Raw genomic sequence first — 21909 nt, 5'->3', positions numbered from 1 at the left:
AACAGGTATTTTATAGGGCTTTGCCCAGAAATCAGTTAACTAAACAAACAAACTCCACAATAAAAGTACACTACAACATTGCCAAAAAATCCCTAAAAAAAAAAAAATAAATAAAATAAAAGGAACTTGTGTTTTTTTTTTGTAATTCCAGCACATGTTGATTAGTCCATTTAGTTTTTACCTGAGACCAAAATATGGCCATCGGGTATTGCGAAGATTTTGCATCTGTCTGTGGTCAGCACAAGTCCAGTCCTGTTACTAACAGGATCTTCAAATTCACAGGGCACATTCTTGGGATACAGATCTTGGACAAGTTCAAAGATGGCTAATCTTGACCTATTTTAAGAGTTCAAAAGTTCACATTTTGTTACCTATATTTACACTCTTATGGCCGAGGGTCTTTTAGCATTGGGTTATATTTATTTTTTAGAATTTAAAAGTCTTTTTAGTACACACCACAAGCTGGAGGCTAGAGATGAAATAAAATGTCTAAGTTGTACCCCTCTGCTGAGTTTAACAGAATAATTAAAAATAAATAAAGGCTACCATCTTTAAGTCTCCAAATTAACAACTTTGCTTTGCTTATAGAACATACAATATGCACCTGTCTGCTGCCTGCTGGACAGTCCGGGCTCGTTGCACAGAATAATTAATCTCACATTACATGATGTAAAATTAGGAGCAGGTGTGGTTGAAGTTACATGCAGCTTGAATTTTTAAAGCCTTCATCTGGTGGGCAGCAAGCCCCCTGCTGCCGATATGGAACAAGATTATTCTTTGCAACATTTCCAGACATGTTCAACAGTTGGCGGTGTTCAGCAGGTGGCACACAGGTGCAGCAGGGTACCTACCTAGGGTTTTCTAAAACCTCAGAATATTCTCATCTACTGTGCAAATGTACGATTTCACAATGGGAATAAAGAGGTGTTAAGCTTCAGTTCTGCAAAATTATATATAAAAAATTTGGCCATATTGTTTTCACTGAAGAGAGCAATTTATGTTTCAGCACACACAGAGGATTTGCTGTAATCACTGAGCCCAGAATAGCAGCGTGACTGGGAGTGAAGTGTGAATGTCAAACACCCATCAGATCCCTGAAGCTGAAGATCATCAGATGTTCATTGTAAAGGAGGATGAAGCTGATCAGCTTGATTTGATCGGGAACTCTGTGATCACTTCGCTTTTTCCAGTAAAATGGTGAAGTGAATGTTGTGGATGAAGGCAGCCTGTGGATGAGAGGATAACTGATGAAAGAATCAAAAGAGATTTAATCATACATTCACTTCAGGAGTGTGCTCATCACCTTCAAACTGAAATACACGATGCCAACTGGCTGCGGAACAGCTCTGGATAATAGAGAATATTTAAGTTCAGTTCTCGATCCCACGGAGTGGTGTGGGAATTACAGAAATGGGTTCCATCCATGTGTCAGCCTGTCTGCTGGCTTCACTGTGCAATTACAACACACAGCGTTCATCCAAACAAAAAAAGATATTTACCTCCGCCAAGGAAGTAACATATTTGGTGATGTTTGTTTGTCTGTTAGCAGGATTATGAAAAAATACAAAACTGTTTTTTTTTTTTAAAGCTTGGGGTGAAAGGGTGGGTATAGGCCAAGAAAGAAGCCATCAACATTTGGAGATGATCTGATTAAGGGGGGGTTTCAGGTTTTTTTTTTAACCCCCCCTCTTTCTTTAGTATTGTGAAGGAGTGAATTTTCATGAAATTTGAGAAATTCATAAAAATTTAAGTGAGTTGCCCTTAACCCGTTTTGTCCCACTGGTAACAATTGTTGCCGAAGTGTATCACTGTCATTTTCTACTCACAACAACAACAAAAAAAATCTCAAAGGTACTAATGTAACTTTTTCCACTTATAAAAAAGATCTGGGCATAAATGGGTTAAACAAAAAGCAGATTCAAATTTTAGTTGTATTTTGGAAAAGATGTCTTGACAGACTTCTAAGAACGTTCATTGAGAAATTTATTGAAGTCCTTTTTTGTAAGTCTTTTTGATGTCTAAGATATATTTGATGTCTTCCTGTAAATTGCATGTCTACATTTCCATTATCAACATCACATGGCAAAAAAGTGTTCACTAAAAAGTGATTTAGTATAGTAGTTTGTGATACATTTCATGATGGGTATCACAGAAATTTGTGTGACACAGGGAGGGGGGATAGGGTTAAAAACTGTGACCGAAATTTGATCATTTCATAAAAATATAATGCTTTTCATGACTGTATCAAGAAAAAGAAAACACAACAAACTAACTAACAAAAACCATGAGACTGGGCTGCACATGGCAAAAACATCATGAAACATCTGTTCTGTTTGGGAAGCTAATGTTAATACACACTTTTGTTTACATTTGTTGTTATATGTATTTGTTGTTAATACCGTTATTGTAGGGTGAAGTGACACTATAGTACTTTATATGCAAGTTACCGGCTTTGTTGGCTAGCGAGGTACGGTTGGTTAATTAATGGCTAAATTAACGATCGCTCATCTAACTATAGTTAGCTTACTTTCATGATTTACACTTTTATTTTACATGGTGTGGATTTTTAATGGTTCTTCAGTTTATGGGTTCTCTAATAGATATCAACAGATAGTATCTAAGTCTGGGGTTTCCACTAGAAAGCATGTAGAGTATAGAATTTGTCTTCCTATAGTAAGCTAGCAGGGTGAACTTTACATAGATACCTAAAACTTATTACATCATAGCTTCTATTTCTATAATAACATAACCATATTTATAGCTTAGCCTACTAGCTATAATTTAGTTTTACAACAAGTCTACAGACTAGGTACGCATGCACTACAATCTTCTCCTGTATGAATATTTAGGTTTTAGGAGCTAACTGTTGTGTGGGCCGCTGAAGAGGAGGTACTGCTGGCCCACTTCCAAAGGGCGCCCTGCCTGAAGTGCGGGCTTCGGGCATGAGAGGGCGCTGCCGCTTCACAGGAACGGCCGGGAGTGACAGCTGTCACTCATCAACTACGACAGCTGTCACCAATCACCAGATCTTCACCCACACACACAAAAGCCGGACGACATCTCCACCTCGACGCCGAGATATCGTCTACGTCTAAGGTAAACTCTCAGCCGTTTTGACTGTGCCGTACGCACGTAATTCTCTGAGTTTGTTGCAGGAGTGCCTGAGGATCCTACTCGCAGCGGGACGCTGAGTTTGGGGAAACGTGACGGGTGACGGACTTCACTCCGCACGTCAAACTAAGTAGCCCTCAGGTTCTGCACTAAGTGTGTTACTGTGTTGGAGGTGGAGGTGTTGTTTTCCCACCTGGAGAGAAAGACTGCAGTTTGCTGACTGTTTACTGGGTGTGTTTTCTCACACACTCATTACATCTGTTCTTCTGCTTCCTGCCAGCAGTACCAGATCCGACAGTCGGAGATGGTGACCACCTGGGGTCTCAGGACTTGGCGGCTCCAGTATCCTTCGGGTCTGGTGGCAGTGGAAATCATGTGGGATCCGGTTCTACTCGGGACGGACGTCTTCTATCCTCGATCCTGCCCACACGTCACCTTGTATATTTTGATTGTGATCCAAATTCTATGTTTGTCTGTATTTTTGTTGTGCACGTTTCACAACAGTAAAGTGTTGTATTTTTGGCTCATCTATTGTCCGTTCATTTACGCCCCCTGTTGTGGGTCCATGTCACTACACCTTCCCAACAGGATATCTCGGCCAATCGTCATGGATCCCGAGGGGCGTCAACCATCTGTTGGACAGCCAATGGAAGAGCAGGGTGTACAGGCGTCTGCAGGAGGCGTGATTGGTAAGTTGCAGCAAATCATCACCGCTTTTACTGCTCGGTTGGATCTAATGACTGAGCAGAACATCATCCTCAATCGTAGGATGGAGGCTCTCACCGCGCAAGTGGAAGCGCGCGCTCAGGGCGCTGCTGCAGCTCCTCCTCCTGCTGACCAGGTGCAGAATATAGACATTCCACTGGTAGTTCAACGACCCCCCCACCATCCCCTGAAGCATACATAAGTCCCCCAGAGCCATACGGGGGTTGTGTGGAGACATGCGCGGACTTTTTAGTGCAGTGTTCGCTCGTCTTTGCACAGCGTCCCGTGATGTACGCATCAGACGCCAGTAAGGTGGCTTATGTAATTAATTTGCTTCGAAGAGAGGCACGCGTTTGGGCTATGGCGCTTTGGGAGCAGAATTGACGGCTCCTTACCTCTTATACTGGGTTTGTGAGGGAGTTCAGAACAGTATTTGATCACCCAAACAGAGGCAAGACTACTTCAACTGTGCTGCTGTCAATGAGACAGGGGCGTCGGAGTGCAGCTGAGTATGTGGTCGACTTCTGCATCGCGGCTGCAAGGTCCGGCTGGAATACCGCTGCACTCTGCGCCGCCTTCGTAAACGGACTGTCGTCAGTCCTGAAGGAGCATCTGGTGGCTAAGGATGAGCCGCGTGATTTAGATGGGATTATTGATCTGGCCATACGATTAGACAATCGGCTAGATGAACGCCGTCGGGAGCGAGACGAAGGACGTGGTCGGGTACGCGTCGTCCCTCTCCCTTCCGGGTCAGAAAAGGTACTGCCTTAATGCTCCATGTGGCAACAGCTCCCCCTGCTGACGATGCTATGGACACGAGCAGGGTTAAAGTCAGACAAAGGAGACTGGCCCGCGGAGAGTGCTTTATCTGCGGCTCAAGCAAGCATCAGCAGAGAGACTGCCCCAAACGGTTAAACACCAACGCCCGCTCTTAGAAACTGGGCTAAGAGTGGGCCAAGAAATTCACCTGGGATAAACCCGTCTTTCTGCACGACTCCCAGTTACGATCCTGAGTGGGGATCTAACCCTTCAGGCCCCTGCACTGATGGACACGGGGTCAGAAGGGAATCTGCCGGACAGCAGATGGGCAAGGGAGGTAGGGCTCCCTCTGGTGGCGCTTCCTTCGCCATTGAAGGTGCGGGCACTAGATGGCACCCTTCTCCCTTTAATCTCACATAAGACACTACCTGTAACTCTGGTAGTGTCTGGAAACCACCGGGAGGTGATTGAGTTTTTTGTGACTCCTTCCACCTCCCGCGTGATTTTGGGCTTCCCGTGGATGATTAAACACAATCCCCGGATTGATTGGCCATCTGGGGTTGTGGCTCAGTGGAGCGAAACCTGTCACTGGGAATGTTTAGGATCCTCGGTTCCGCCCGGTTTGACCGCTAACGAGGAGGTTAAAGTTCCCCCCAATCTTGCGGCGGTGCCTGAGGAGTACCATGATCTTGCTGACGTCTTCAGCAAAGATCTGGCACTCACTCTTCCCCCACACCGTCCGTACGATTGCGCCATTGATCTGATCCCGGGCGTTGAACCCGTCCAGCAGGCTGTACAACCTCTCACGTCCGGAACACGAATCAATGGAGACCTACATCTGGGACTCGTTAGCTGCCGGGCTGATCCGGAACTCCACCTCCCCGATGGGTGCAGGTTTCTTTTTTGTGGGCAAGAAAGACGGCGGCCTCCGTCCATGCATTGACTACAGGGGACTGAACGAGATCACGGTTCGCAATCGATACCCGTTGCCCCTGTTAGATTCAGTGTTCATGCCCCTACATGGAGCCCAAATATTCACAAAACTTGAACTTAGGAACGCGTACCACCTGGTTCGGATCCGGAAGGGAGACGAGTGGAAGACGGCATTTAACACCCATTTAGGTCACTTTGAGTACCTGGTCATGCCGTTTGGCCTCACTAACGCCCCCGCAACGTTTCAGGCTTTGGTAAATGACGTCTTGCGGGACTTCCTGCACGATTCGTCTTCATATACCTAGACGATATTCTCATCTTTTCTCTGGATCCTGAGACCCATGTCCAGCATGTACATCAGGTCCTGCAGCGGTTGTTGGAGAACCGGCTGTTTGTGAAGGGTGAGATGTGTGAGTTCCACTTCTTTGTCCTTCCTGGGGTTCATAATCTCCTCCAACTCCGTCGCCCCTGATCCGGCCAAGGTTGCGGCGGTGAGAGATTGGCCCCAACTGACAAGCCGTAGGAAGCTGCAACAGTTCCTCGGCTTTGCAAATTTCTACAGGAGGTTCATTGAGGGCTACAGTCAGGTAGTTAGCCCCCTGACAGCTCTGACCTCCTCCAAAGTACCATTTACCTGGTCGGATCGGTGCGAGGCCGCGTTTAGGGAGTTGAAACGCCGGTTTTCGACTGCACCAGTTCCGGTGCAGCCCGATCCTAGTCGCCAGTTTGTGGTAGAAGTGGATGCCTCGGACTCAGGGATAGGAGCCGTGCTGTCCCAGAGCGGGGAGTCCGATCAGATTCTCCATCCTTGTGCCTATTTTTCACGCAGGTTGACCCCAGCTGAATGGAACTATGACGTGGGCAATCGGGAACTCCTCGTGGTGAAGGAGGCTCTTGAGGAGTGGAGACATCTGTTAGAGGGAGCCGCGGTACCATTTACGGTTTTCACGGACCACCGGAACCTGGAGTATATCAGGACCGCCAAGCGGCTGAACCCCAGGCAAGCCCGCTAGTCATTGTTCTTCGGGCGTTTTGACTTCCGGATCACCTACCACCCCGGGACCAAGAACCAAAGATCGGATGCCCTGTCCCGGGTTCACGAAGTTGAAGTCAAAACCGAGCTGTCGGATCCGCCGGAATCCATCATTCCTGAGTTCACTATCGTGGCCACCCTCACCTGGGACGTGGAGAAGACCGTCCGGGAGGCCCTGGCACGGAACCCGGACCCAGGTAACGGACCGAAGAACTGCCTCTATGTCCCACCAGAGGCCAGAGCTGCCGTCCTGGACTTCTGTCACGGTTCCAAACTCTCCTGTCATCCGGGGGTGTGAAGGACCGTGGCAGTGGTCCGGCAGTGCTTCTGGTGGGCGTCCATGGAAGCCGACGTCCGGGAATACTTCCCGCCTGCAACACCTGTGCCAGGGCTAAAGCTGACCATCAACGGGTATGGGGACTCCTCCAGCCGTTACCCGTGCCCCATCGCCCCTGGTCACACATCGGCCTGGACTTCGTCACGGGCCTCCCGCTGTCCCGGGACATGACTACCATCTTCACGATAGTGGTCCGATTCTCCAAGGTGGCCCACTTTGTGGCCCTCTCGAAGCTCCCTACGGCCCAGGAGACAGCAGACCTCCTGGTCCACCACATCGTGTGGTCTGCATGGGATACCCATGGATATCGTCTCGGATCGTGGTCCCCAGTTCTCCTCTCAAGTCTGGAGGAGTTTCTGCAGGGAACTGGGGGCCACCGTGAGCCTCTCGTCCGGGTATCACCCGCAGACCAATGGACAGGTAGAACGGGCCAACCAAGAACTGGAGCAAGCCCTGTGACGTCCGCACCCGAAGGCCTGGAGTGACCATCTGGCCTGGATCGAGTACACGCATAACAGCCAGGTGTCCTCTGCCACCGGCCTCTCCCCATTTGAGGTATGTCTGGGGTACCAGCCCCCATTGTTTCCTGTGGTGGAGGGAGAGGTCGGTGTGCCCTCGGTCCAGGCCCACCTGCGGAGGTGCCGTCGGGTGTGGCGCACCGCCCGTTCTGCCTTATTGAAAACCCGGATGAGGGCCAAAGCCCATGCAGATCGCCTGCGCTCCCCGGCCCCTGCATACCAGCCCGGGCAGGAGGTATGGCTTTCCACGAAAGACGTTCCTCTACAAGTGGACTCCCCGAAACTCAAAGACAGATACATCGGACCATTTAAGATCCTCAAAGTCATCAGTCCTGCCGCAGTGAAGCTCCAACTCCCAGCTTCACTGCGGATCCACCCGGTTTTTCATGTCTCCAGAGTGAAACCGTATCACACCTCACCCCTCTGTGCTCCCGGACCGGTGCCGCCTCCTGCCTGGCTCATCGACGGGGAGCCGGCTTGGACTGTGCGTCTGCTCCTGGACGGCCGCCAAAAGGGCCGGGGTTTCCATTACTTGGTGGACTGGGAGGGTTATGGACCTGAAGAATGCTCCTGGGTGAAGAGGAGCTTCATCTTGGACCCGGCCCTCCTGGACGATTTCTACCGTCGCCATCCCTACAAACCTGGTCGGGCGCCAAGAGGCGCCCGTTGAGGGGGGGTCCTGTTGTGTGGGCCGCTGAAGAGGAGGTACTGCTGGCCCACTTCCAAAGGGCGCCCTGCCTGAAGTGCAGGCTTTGGGCACGAGAGGGCGCTGCCGCCTCACAGGAACGGCCGGGAGTGACAGCTGTCACTCATCAACTACGACAGCTGTCACCAATCACCAGATCTTCACCCACACACACAAAAGCCGGACGACATCTCCACCTCGACGCCGAGATATCATCTACGTCTAAGGTAAACTCTCAGCCGTTTTGACTGTGCCGTACGCATGTAATTCTCTGAGTTTGTTGCAGGAGCGCCTGAGGATCCTACTTGCAGCGGGACGCTGAGTTTGGGGAAACGTGACAGGTGACGGACTTCACTCCGCACGTCAAACTAAGTAGCCCTCAGGTTCTGCACTAAGTGTGTTACTGTGTTGGAGGTGGAGGTGTTGTTTTCCCACCTGGAGAGAAAGACTGCAGTTTGCTGACTGTTTACTGGGTGTGTTTTCTCACACACTCATTACATCTGTTCTTCTGCTTCCTGCCAGCAGTACCAGATCCGACAGTCGGAGATGGTGACAACCTGGGGTCTCAGGACCTTGTGGCTCCAGTATCCTTCGGGTCCGGTGGCAGTGGAAATTGTGTGGGATCTCGTTCTACTCGGGACGGACGTCTTCTATCCTCGAGCCTGCCCACACGTCACCTTGTATATTTTGATTGTGATCCAAATTCTATGTTTGTCTGTATTTTTGTTGTGCACGTTTCACAACACTAAAGTGTTGTATTTTTGGCTCATCTATTGTCCGTTCATTTACGCCCCTTGTTGTGGGTCCGTGTCACTACACCTTCCCAACACTAACTCCTATAAGTTATATAGTAACAATATTTCTTGTATATGTTGTTTACTACCCGATTGTGTAAATATCATTTATATACATGCTGTCCAAATTCTTAAGGTGGGTAGGGAGAGTTCCCATGGGATAAAAAAAGCTTTTCAACCTGCCATCCCTGGCTCTCAAGACCAGGCACCTAAGTGGCTCTAGTCTTCCCTTTTTGGCTATTTAGATATACTTTAGTATACACTAGTAGAGTTCTACCTTAAAACTGGAATGTATAATAGAAGATATACCTTACTGAATTTTCATGAAGTCACAAAACTGGGCTGTTAAGATGCAGTTAGCCAAAAGGTGCTGCAGGTGTGATATTTCACACGGTGATGGTGTGTCTTCAAAAGATCTCAAGTGGATTTTTTGTGATTTGCAGAAACGTGTGACAGTCCACTGGTGTCCACTCTACCACAGTCGTCCTTCAGAAGCTCCTCCCGGCTGTCCAGCAGCCACGGGCCCGGCTTTGCAAAATTGAACAGGAGAGAAGGTGAGTGACTCATGCAAAGTAGTGACAACAGGACTGGTCAATTAACAGAAACATAAGCATCAGCGATACAGATAATCAGTTCATAGATTAACCAGTTTCTATGGCCATGTATCAGCACATCAAGACTGCCATCTACCCAACCAAGCCCATGAGTGGGAAGACTTCCATGCTGTTTTTTTTTTTCGGCTTAAGCCTAACTAGGACCAGTATCAGCCCCCTGCCAATGAACTCACCTCCCAAGCACAGTTCTAGATGATCCTGGTTTACCTGTTCCAGGTGGAGAGATGGGAAGTAACATTTTACAAATCATAAGAACACTATAAAATCACTGGGCTGCTGTGTCACCCAAAACCAATTTGTGAGGACAGTCCCTTTCAATGCTCATATTCATAGGTGTGTAAGTTCTGTGCAGGTCTAGAGGCCCTTTGGAGTGATGCTTATTCCTGGAGACTGTAGTGGACGAGAGGCTAGAAGTCCTTTGGATGGCACACCAATCCATCACAGGTTACTCCTTAGCCAGTCGAACTCTGGTGTGATGGTTGGTAGTCCAATGGATTGGATTGGACTACCCCCATTATAGGTGTTTATATGCAGGGTGTTTTTTTGCTGGGAAGAGGAAGACACCCCGAGGTAGACCAGCACATGTTGCAGTGACTAAAATTTCCATTTGGCCAGAGAACACCTTTGGATCCTTGAAGAAGAAGCAGTCAGTGTGTCTGGACTGTATTGCTTGACCCAGGCTGGAATGAGTTCGGATAGTGGCTGGATTAAAATCATATAAATCACAAGTGATAAATGAGTCATGAAGTACAAGGGGAGAAAATCTCCAAAATATTTGGATTGTGAGGATAGAAATTTTATTTAAGATCACAAATGCATGTTGCTTTTTATAAGAACCACAACAGGAGCTTTCCATTTTATAGAATTTACATAAAAAAACAAGACTTCCTTCTGCTTGTGTTTTGATCAATGCACAAGCAGCCTCCTCTCATGATTCACTTTCCATTAAGTCATCAAGCATGCAGTTTATCCAGAAGGTAGCTACTCATTTTTCCACATTTTCCTACATTACAGCCTGAATCCAAAATGGAGTAATTTTTTCCCCTCAAAATTCTACCCACAACACCACATAATGACAACATAAAAAAGTGTTTGAAATTTTTGCAAATTTATTAAAAATAAAAGACTAAGAAATCACATGTACATACATATTAACACCCTTTGCTCAGTACTTTGTTGATGCACCATTGGCAACAATTACAGCCTCAAGTGTTCTTGAATATGATGCCACAAGTTGGGTGCACCTATCTTTGGGCAGTTTTGTCCATTCCTCTTTGCAGCACCTCACAAGCTCCATGAGGTTGGATGGGGAGCGTCGATGCACAGACATTTTCAGATCTCTCCAGAGATGTTCAATAAGATTCAGGTCTGGGCTCTGGCTGGGCCACTCAAGGACATTCTCAGAGTTCTAGCAACTTTGCCATACAGGCCTGATTGCTGCAGAAATGGTTGTCCTTCTGGAAGGTTTTCCTCTCTCTACAGAGGAATGCTGGAGCTCTGACAGAGTGACCAGTGGGTTCTAGGCCACCTCCCTGACTAAGGCCCTTTTCCCCCATTGCTCAGTTTAAACAGGCGACCAGCTCTAGGAAGAGTCCTGGTGGATCTGAACTTCTTCCATCTACAGATAATAGAGGTCATTGTGCTCATTGAGAGCTTCAAAGCATCAGAAATGTTTCTGTACCCTTCCCCAGATTGGTGCAACAAGACAATCCTGTCTCGGAGATCTACAGACAATTCCTTTGACTGCATGCTTACTTTGTGCTCTGCCTTGCACTGTCAACTGTGGGACCTTATATGTAGATACGTGTGTCTTTCCAAATCATGTCTAATCAACTGAATTTACCCCAGGTGGACTCCAATTAAGCTGTAGAACCATCTCAAGGATAATCAGTGGAAACAGGATGAACCTGAGTGTTGTGTGGGCCGCCAGAAGAGGAGGTACTGCTGGCCCACCACCAGAGGGCGCCCTGCCTGAAGTGCGGGCTTCAGGCACGAGAGGGCGCTGCCGCCATGGACACAGCCGGGGGTGACAGCTGTCGCTCATTACCTCTTGACAGCTGTCACCCATCTACTCAACATCATCTCACTCCATAAAGACCAGACGTCATCTCCACCTCGTTGCCGAGATGTCATACTTCATAGGAGGTAATACTCTCAGCCTTTTTGTGAGATTTGTAACTCTGTTATTGTGAGAATTTGTAGGAGAACCGGTCGTTTGTGAGGAGGCTGTGCAAGACGGCGCTCCTTTTCAGCTGAGACCGCTGCAACATATTGAATGAGAGGTGGAGGTGGCATTCCCACCGTTGTTGTTACTGGGTGTACACACACCCACACTTGACTGTCTTTGTTCTTCGCCAGCAGTACCAGATCCGACAGTCGGGGACGGTGATCACCTGGGAATTCGGGACTTGGCGGCTCCAGTATTCACCAGGTTCTGGGGCGGCGGAAATCGTGTGGTTCCGGCTCTTCTTAGGACAGACGTCTTCTATCCTCGAGCCTGCCCACACGTCACCTCTGTGTATTGACTGTAATGATATTCTGTGATTGTCTGTATGTTCGTTGTGCACATTCACAACATTAAATTGTTACTTTTTGGCTCATCTATTGTCCGTTCATTTGCGCCCCCTGTTGTGGGTCCGTGTCACTACACTTTCCCAACAGGATATCTCGTCATGGACTCCGAGGGGCGTCACCCGGCTGTTGAATGACCAATGGGAGAGCAGGGAGCGCAGGCGTCTGCAGGAGACGTGATTGGTGAGCTGCAGCACATTCTCACCGCCTTTACGGCTCGGTTGGATCAAATGACTGAGCAAAACATCCTCCTGAACCGCAGGGTGGAGGCTCTCTCCGCACAGATGGCGGCGAGCGCTCAGGGCGCTGCTGCGGCTCGTCCTCCTGCCGACCCTGTGCAGGATATAAACGTTCCAGTGGTGGTTCAACAACCCCTCCCACCATCCCCTGAAGCATACATAAGCCCTCCTGAGCCGTACGGAGGTTGTGTGGAGACATGTGCGGACTTTCTTATGCAGTGTTTGCTCGTCTTCGCACAACGTCCCGTCATGTACGCGTCAGATGCTAGTAAAATAGCTTATGTGATTACTCTGCTTCGGGGTAAAGCAAGCGCCTGGGCTACGGCGCTCTGGGAACAGAACTCACGGTTGTTATCAGCATACACTGGGTTTGTGGGGGAGTTCAGAACAGTGTTTGATCACCCTAACAGAGGAGAGACCGCTTCAACGGTGCTGCTGTCAATGAGACAGGGACGCGAGAGCGCAGCCGCTTATGCAGTCAACTTCTGCATCGCGGCTGCGAAGTCCGGCTGGAATAACGTTGCGCTCCGCGCCGCCTTCGTAAACGGACTGTCGTTGGTTCTGAAGGTTCTGGTAGCTAAGGAGGAACCGCGGGATTTAGATGGGTTTATCGATCTCGTTATACGGTTAGACAATCGGTTGGAGGAACGCCGTCGGGAGCGAGGCGAAGGACGTGACCGAATACGCGCCGCCCCTCTCCCTTCCGGGTTCGATAAGGCGCCGCCCTCCCCACGCTCCACAGCCGCAGCGCTTTGTGGGGCAACAGCTCCCCCTGCTGACGTTGTTAGGGAAACGCACAGGGCCAAAATGGGGAGGCTGATCCATGGAGAGTGTTTTCTCTGCAGCTCAACTGAGCACACACAGAGAAACTGCCCCAAACGGCCAAAACGACAACAACCGCCCTTAGAGACTGGGCTAAGGAGGGGTCAAACCATTCAAGTGAGACACACACAAATTGCCACACGACTCCCAGTCACAATCCTGAGTGGGGATTTAACCCTTCAAGCCCGAGCACTGGTGGACACGGGGTCAGAAGGGAATCTGCTAGACAGCAGATGGGCAAGGGAGATAGGGCTCCCTCTGGTGGCGCTTCCTTCGCTATTGCAGGTGCGGGCACTAGATGGCACCCTCCTCCCTTTACTCACACACAAGACACAACCAGTAACTCTGGTAGTGTCTGGAAACCATCGGGAGGAGATTGAGTTTTTTGTGACTCCTTCTACCTCCCGCATGATTTTGGGCATCCCATGCATGTTGAAGCACAATCCCCGGATTGATTGGCCGTCTGGGGTGGTGGTTCAGTGGAGCGAAACCTGCCATCGGGGATGTTTAGGATCCTCGGTTCCTCCCAGTTCACAGGCTAAGGAGGAGGTCAAAGTCCCTCCCAATCTGACGGCAGTGCCGGTTGAGTACCACGATCTTGCTGACGTCTTCAGCAAGGATCTGGCACTCACCCTTCCCCCGCACCGTCCGTATGATTGTGCCATTGATTTGGTTCCAGGCGCTGAGTTCCCGTCCAGCAGGCTGTACAACCTCTCACGACCTGAGCGCGAATCAATGGAGACCTACATCCGGGACTCATTAGCTGCCGGGCTGATCCGGAACTCCACCTCCCCGATGGGGGCAGGTTTCTTTTTTGTGGGCAAGAAAGATGGCGGACTTCGTCCATGTATTGATTACAGGGGTCTGAATGAGATTACGGTTCGCAACCGATACCCGTTGCCATTGTTACATTCCGTGTTCACCCCCCTGCATGGAGCCAAAATCTTTACTAAGCTGGATCTTAGGAATGCGTATCACCTGGTTCGGATCCGGATGGGAGACGAATGGAAGACGGCATTTAACACCCCGTTAGGTCACTTTGAGTACCTGGTCATGCCGTTCGGCCTCACCAACGCCCCTGCGACGTTCCAAGCCTTGATTAACGACGTCTTGCGGGACTTCCTGCACCGATTCGTCTTCGTATATCTGGACAATATTCTCATCTTTTCTCCGGATCCTGAGACCCATGTCCAACATGTACGTCAGGTCCTGCAGCAATTGTTAGAGAACCGACTGTTTGTGAAGGGCGAGAAGTGCGAGTTTCACCGCGCGTCTTTGTCGTTCCTGGGGTTTATAATCTCCTCCAACTCCGTCGCCCCTGATCCGGCCAAGGTTGCGGCGGTGAGAGATTGGCCCCAACCAACAAGCCGTAGGAAGCTGCAACAGTTCCTCGGCTTTGCTAATTTCTATAGGAGGTTCATTAAGGGCTACAGTCAGGTAGTTAGCCCCCTGACAGCCCTGACCTCTCCAAAAGTCCCCTTCACCTGGTCGGATCGGTGCGAAGCCGCGTTCAAGGAGTTGAAACGACGGTTCTCTACTGCGCCAGTTTTGGTGCAGCCCGACCCTAGCCGCCAGTTCATGGTTGAAGTGGACGCCTCTGACTCAGGGATAGGAGCCGTGCTGCCCCAGAGCGGAAAGACCGATAAGGTTCTTCACCCGTGTGCCTACTTTTCCCGCAGGTTGACCCCGGCTGAACGGAACTATGACGTCGGCAATCGAGAACTCCTTGCGGTGAAAGAGGCTCTTGAGGAGTGGAGACACCTGTTGGAGGGAGCGTCTGTGCCGTTCACGGTTTTCACTGACCATCGGAACCTGGAGTATATCAGGACCGCCAAGCGGCTGAACCCCAGGCAAGCCCGCTGGTCACTGTTCTTCGGGCGTTTCGACTTCCGGATCACCTATCGCCCCGGGACCAAGAACCAGAGATCGGATGCCTTGTCCCGGGTACACGAAGACGAAGTCAAAACAGAGCTGTCGGATCCACCGGAGCCCATCATTCCGGAGCCCACTATCGGCCTGGATTTCGTCACGGGCCTCCCGCCGTCCCAGGGCAACACCACCATCTTCACGATAGTGGACCGATTCTCCAAGGCGGCTCACTTCGTGGCCCTCCCGAAGCTCCCAACAGCCCAGGAGACAGCAGACCTCCTGGTCCACCACGTCGTCCGTCTGCATGGGATACCCTCCGACATCGTCTCTGATCGTGGTCCCCAGTTCTCCTCACACGTCTGGAGGAGCTTCTGCAGGGAATTGGGGGCCACCGTGAGCCTCTCGTCCGGGTACCATCCACAGACGAACGGACAGGCAGAGCGGGCCAATCAAGACTTGGAACAGACCCTCCGCTGCGTCACATCCGCGCACCCGATGGCCTGGAGTAACCATCTGGCCTGGATCGAGTATGCGCATAACAGCCAGGTGTCTTCTGCCACCGGCCTCTCCCCATTTGAGGTGTGTTTGGGGTATCAGCCCCCGTTGTTTCCCGTGGTGGAGGGAGAGGTCGGTGTGCCCTCGGTCCAGGCCCACCTGCGGAAGTGCCGTCGGGTGTGGCGCTCCGCCCGTTCTGCCTTGTTGAAGGCCCGGACGAGGGCGAAGACCCATGCAGACCGCCGGCGATCCCCGGCCCCTGCTTACCAGCCCGGGCAGGAGGTGTGGCTTTCCACGAAGGACATCCCCCTCCAGGTGGACTCCCCAAAACTTCAGGACAGGTACATTGGCCCCTTCAGGATCCTCAAAGTCCTCAGTCCTGCCGCAGTGAAGCTCCAACTCCCGGCTTCACTGCGGATCCATCCGGTTTTCCACGTGTCCCGCATCAAACCTCACCACACCTCACCCCTCTGTGCTCCCGGACCGGCGCCGCCTCCTGCTCGGATCATCGACGGGGAGCCGGCTTGGACGGTGCGCTGGCTCCTGGACGTCCGTCGGATGGGTCGGGGGTTCCAGTACTTGGTGGACTGGGAGGGGTATGGACCTGCAACATATTGAATGAGAGGTGGAGGTGGCATTCCCACCGTTGTTGTTACTGGGTGTACACACACCCACACTTGACTGTCTTTGTTCTTCGCCAGCAGTACCAGATCCGACAGTCGGGGACGGTGATCACCTGGGAATTCGGGACTTGGCGGCTCCAGTATTCACCAGGTTCTGGGGCGGCGGAAATCGTGTGGTTCCGGCTCTTCTTAGGACAGACGTCTTCTATCCTTGAGCCTGCCCACACGTCACCTCTGTGTATTGACTGTAATGATATTCTGTGATTGTCTGTATGTTCGTTGTGCACATTCACAACATTAAATTGTTACTTTTTGGCTCATCTATTGACCGTTCATTTGCGCCCCCTGTTGTGGGTCCGTGTCACTACACTTTCCCAACACTGAGCTTAATTTTGAGCTTCATTGCAAAGGCTATAACCCATCATACATGTGATTCCTTTGGTTTTTAAAATTTTTAATACATTTGCAAAACTATACAAAAAAAAAAAAAGTTTTTTCACATTGTCATTGTGGGGTATTGTGTGTACAATTTTGAGGGGAAAAATGAATTTTGTCCATTTTGGAATAAGCCTGTAACATAAAAAAATGTGGGGAAAAAGTAAAGCGCTGTGAAAACTTTTTGGATGCACCATATGACATCAAACACAGCCTTTTTCTGGACTTGGACGAACACCTCAGAGAGCCAAAGAGACCTCAGAGAGACAAAGAGACAGATGATTTTGAGGTACATGAAGTACATCCATTTGAGGTACATGTGCTTCACAGACATTGTTGAAGGTCACTTTTTGTGAAGAAAAGAATGAGTTGACACTTTTTTTATAAAAAGGAGAAACTCTTGAGCGTTAAAAAAAAAAAATCTGTCAGTGGAACAACTGAAAATTAAAACAGACATTGTCAAAAAACAAACCCTTACATCTGACAGAAATTTCATTTTGGTGGTTGTGTCTTATATTTGGTATAATTAGATGTTCTGACCCGAATTTGACAAATATACTTATCAAGATTTTCTATTTTATTCATGCAAAAGACATTAAATCGTGTGTGCACAGCGTTTTGACACATTAGAGTCTGCAGGATTTTCAGCAGCAGCCTGCGGGTTTCACACCGGGTTCCATCACTTCAAACTGATCACGGGTCCATCTCATTAAATGAGACTCACATACATCAGATCTGCATATCAGAGCAGAATCTGCACATTTGAAGTACAGAGGAGCAAAGAGATAGACAACAAATGAAACTATTCATGTGAGAAGCGCTTCTGGCTTTTGTTCTACTTTGACAACCAAAGAAATTAAAGGAGCGGGAAATAAAAAACACGTTCACTGTTATAATCTGTTAAAAGTTACAGAACAACTGAATAAAAGATGTTTAGAGAAAGATTTTTTTAACTTTATCATTAAAGTTGCTGAAATCTGCTGTCTCCAAAATGTTTGTACTACAATTGTAGTGCCTTGATGCTTGTCCTTGGTATTAAGATGCATTAAGGCCCATTATGTTCCAGGTCTTGGTTTAAGGGTTCAAACCCTTGGTCATTAGTGGTCCAAAGCCTGTGTTATGAGGGTCAGAACCTGGGTCTTGGTGTTATGATGGGTCAGAGCCTGTGTATCGGTGGGGCCACAGCTTGTGTTATGAGGGTCAGAACCTGGGTATCGGTAGACCAAAGCCTGTGTTATGATGGGTCAGAACCAGTATATCGGTAGACCAAAGCCTGTGTTATGATGGGTCAGAACCAGTGGATCAGTGGGCCAAAGCCTGTGTTATGACGGGTCAGAGCCTGTGTATCGGTGGACCAAAGTCTGAGTTATGATGGGTCAGAACCTGTGTTTTGGTGGACCAAAGTCTGTGTTATGATGGGTCAGAACCTGTGTATCGGTGGGCCAAAACCTGTGTTATGATGGGTCAGAGCCTGTGTATTGGTGGACCAAAGTCTGTGTTATGATGGGTCAGAACCTGTGTATCGGTGGACCAAAGACTGTGTTAAGATGGGTCAGAGCCTGTGTATTGGTGGACCAAAGTCTGTGTTATGATGGGTCAGAGCCTGTGTATCAGTGGACCAAAGTCTGTGTTATGATGGGTCAGAGCCTGTGTTTTGGTGGACCAAAGCCTGTGTTATGATGGGTCAGAGCCTGTGTATCGGTGGACCAAAGTCTGTGTTATGATCTGTCAGAGCCTGTGTTTTGGTGGCCCAAAGCCTGTGGTATGATAGGTCAGAGCCTGTGTATCGGTGGACCAAAGTCTGTGTTATGATGGGTCAGAACCTGTGTGTTGGTGGACCGAAGTCTCTGTTATGATGGGTCAGAGCCTGTGTTTTGGTGGACCAAAGCCTGTGTTATGATGAGTCAGAGCCTGTGTATCGGTGGGCCAAAGTCTGTGTTATGATGGGTCAGAACCTGTGTATCGGTGGGCCAAAGTCTGTGTTATGATGGGTCAGAGCCTGTGTTTTGGTGGACCAAAGCCTGTGTTATGATGGGTCAGAGCCTATGTATCGGTGGACCAAAGTCTGTGTTATGATGGGTCAGAACCTGTGTATCGGTGGTCCAAAGTCTGTGTTATGATGGGTCAGAACCTGTGTGTTGGTGGACCAAAGTCTGTGTTATGATCTGTCAGAGCCTGTGTTTTGGTGGACCAAAGCCTGTGTTATGATGGGTCAGAACCTGTGTATCGGTGGACCAAAGCCTGTGTTATGATGAGTCAGAGCCTGTGTATCAGTGGGCCAAAGTCTGTGTTATGATGGGTCAGAGCCTGTGTTTTGGTGGACCAAAGCCTGTGTTATGATGGGTCAGAGCGTGTATCGGTAGACCAAAGCCTGTGTTATGATGGGTCAGAACCTGTGTATCAGTGGGCCAAAGCCTGTGTTATGATGAGTCAGAGCCTGTGTATCGGTGGACCAAAGTCTGTGTTATGATGGGTCAGAACCTGTGTATCGGTGGCCAAAGCCTGTGTTATGATGGGTCAGAGCCTGTGTTTTGGTAGACCAAAGCCTGTGTTATGATGGGTCAGAGCCTGTGTTTTGGTGGACCAAAGCCTGTGTTATGATGAGTCAGAGCCTGTGTTTTGGTGGACCAAAGCCTGTGTTATGATGGGTCAGAGCCTGTGTATCGGTGGACCAAAGTCTGTGTTATGATCTGTCAGAGCCTGTGTTTTGGTGGCCCAAAGCCTGTGGTATGATAGGTCAGAGCCTGTGTATCGGTGGACCAAAGTCTGTGTTATGATGGGTCAGAACCTGTGTGTTGGTGGACCGAAGTCTCTGTTATGATGGGTCAGAGCCTGTGTTTTGGTGGACCAAAGCCTGTGTTATGATGAGTCAGAGCCTGTGTATCGGTGGACCAAAGTCTGTGTTATGATGGGTCAGAACCTGTGTATCGGTGGGCCAAAGTCTGTGTTATGATGGGTCAGAGCCTGTGTTTTGGTGGACCAAAGCCTGTGTTATGATGGGTCAGAGCCTATGTATCGGTGGACCAAAGTCTGTGTTATGATGGGTCAGAACCTGTGTATCGGTGGTCCAAAGTCTGTGTTATGATGGGTCAGAACCTGTGTGTTGGTGGACCAAAGTCTGTGTTATGATCTGTCAGAGCCTGTGTTTTGGTGGACCAAAGCCTGTGTTATGATGGGTCAGAACCTGTGTATCGGTGGACCAAAGCCTGTGTTATGATGAGTCAGAGCCTGTGTATCAGTGGGCCAAAGTCTGTGTTATGATGGGTCAGAGCCTGTGTTTTGGTGGACCAAAGCCTGTGTTATGATGGGTCAGAGCGTGTATCGGTAGACCAAAGCCTGTGTTATGATGGGTCAGAACCTGTGTATCAGTGGGCCAAAGCCTGTGTTATGATGAGTCAGAGCCTGTGTATCGGTGGACCAAAGTCTGTGTTATGATGGGTCAGAACCTGTGTATCGGTGGCCAAAGCCTGTGTTATGATGGGTCAGAGCCTGTGTTTTGGTAGACCAAAGCCTGTGTTATGATGGGTCAGAGCCTGTGTTTTGGTGGACCAAAACCTGTGTTATGATGGGTCAGAGCCTGTGTATCGGTGGACCAAAGTCTGTGTTATGATCTGTCAGAGCCTGTGTTTTGGTGGACCAAAGCCTGTGTTATGATGGGTCAGAGCCTGTGTATCGGTGGACCAAAGTCTGTGTTATGATGGGTCAGAGCCTGTGTTTTGGTGGACCAAAGCCTGTGTTATGATGAGTCAGAGCCTGTGTATCGGTGGACCAAAGCCTGTGTTATGATGGGTCAGAGCCTGTGTATCGGTGGACCAAAGTCTGTGTTATGATCTGTCAGAGCCTGTGTTTTGGTGGCCCAAAGCCTGTGGTATGATGGGTCAGAGCCTGTGTATCGGTGGACCAAAGTCTGTGTTATGATGGGTCAGAACCTGTGTGTTGGTGGACCGAAGTCTCTGTTATGATGGGTCAGAGCCTGTGTTTTGGTGGACCAAAGCCTGTGTTATGATGAGTCAGAGCCTGTGTATCGGTGGACCAAAGTCTGTGTTATGATGGGTCAGAACCTGTGTATCGGTGGGCCAAAACCTGTGTTGTGATGGGTCAGAACCTGTGTATCGGTAGACCAAAGTCCGTGTTATGATGGGTCAGAGCCTGTGTTTTGATGGACCAAAGCCTGTGTTATGATGGGTCAGAGCCTGTGTATCGGTAGACCAAAGCCTGTGTTATGATGGGTCAGAGCCTGTGTATCGGTAGACCAAAGCCTGTGTTATGATGGGTCAGAACCTGTGTATCGGTAGACCAAAGTCCGTGTTATGATGGGTCAGAGCCTGTGTTTTGGTGGACCAAAGCCTGTGTTATGATGGGTCAGAACCTGTGTATCGGTTTACCAAAGTCTGTGTTATGATGGGTCAGAGCCTGTGTTTTGATGGACCAAAGCCTGTGTTATGATGGGTCAGAGCCTGTGTATCGGTAGACCAAAGCCTGTGTTATGATGGGTCAGAACCTGTGTATCGGTGGCCAAAGCCTGTGTTATGATGGGTCAGAGCCTGTGTTTTGGTGGACCAAAGCCTGTGTTATGATGGGTCAGAACCTGTGTATCAGTGGGCCAAAGCCTGTGTTATGATGAGTCAGAGCCTGTGTATTGGTGGACCAAAGTCTGTGTTGTGATGGGTCAGAGCCTGTGTATTGGTGGACCAAAGTCTGTGTTATGATGGGTCAGAGCCTGGGTCTCAATGAACCAAAGCCTGGGTTTTGATGGTCCAAAGAGTTTGTCTTGGTGGGCCACAACCTGGCTCTTGGTGGCCCAAGGCCTGTGTCACGATATGCCAAACCCCTGTCCTGGGTCATGGTGAGTAAAAGCTGTTTTCACAGTGAGCCAAAGCCTGTGTTTTCATGGGTCAAAGTCCTGTCCTGTGTATGATTGGTCAACATCTTGGTTTGGATGGGTCCAAGCCTTGGCCTTGGCGTGTTCAAGCTTTGGCATTGGCCTGAAGAGTCAAAGCTTTGGTTTTAATGGGCCAAAGCCTGGGTCTTGGGCCTTGACTACAACACTTTAGTATAGTCGTGAACAGTTAAATTCTTAATATCATTCTTATGCTGTGTTCACACCGGGTGCGATCAGACACTACAAATTCGTGTGGGTCGCCAGGCAACGTATGCGCCTCCTTCGCCCGGTGTGTCGCTCTGCTTAGGTGGACTTTCGCTGCAAAAATTTGCCCGGTGCGTCATCAAAAAGGAGGAGCTTCCATTCCGCTCGGCGTCAAGTCGTCATGACGGACCTTGATCACACGGAGCGAGTTGTTGTGGAAAGCTCCCATTACAGGGAGTACCATTATTTGCTGCAGGAGCTGTGTCTGGATGACGGCCGC

At 49.4% G+C, this 21909-nt stretch overlaps 1 protein-coding gene across 1 annotated transcript in view; it reads left to right on the top strand.

Annotated features, from left to right (window-relative positions):
- LOC117523525 (contactin-associated protein-like 4) overlaps positions 1-21909 on the top strand; it is a 127886-nt gene that overhangs the window by 5228 nt on the left and 100749 nt on the right. The window contains exon 2 of the mRNA XM_034185080.1: positions 9319-9429. Coding sequence (XP_034040971.1) covers positions 9319-9429 — 111 coding nt within the window. The remainder of the gene's footprint in view (positions 1-9318; positions 9430-21909) is intronic.

The sequence above is a fragment of the Thalassophryne amazonica genome, chromosome 13 (genome assembly GCF_902500255.1).
Source record: "Thalassophryne amazonica chromosome 13, fThaAma1.1, whole genome shotgun sequence".
In the NCBI taxonomy this organism is placed as follows: Eukaryota; Metazoa; Chordata; class Actinopteri; order Batrachoidiformes; family Batrachoididae; genus Thalassophryne; species Thalassophryne amazonica.
This window is presented reverse-complemented; position numbering and strand designations above follow the sequence as displayed.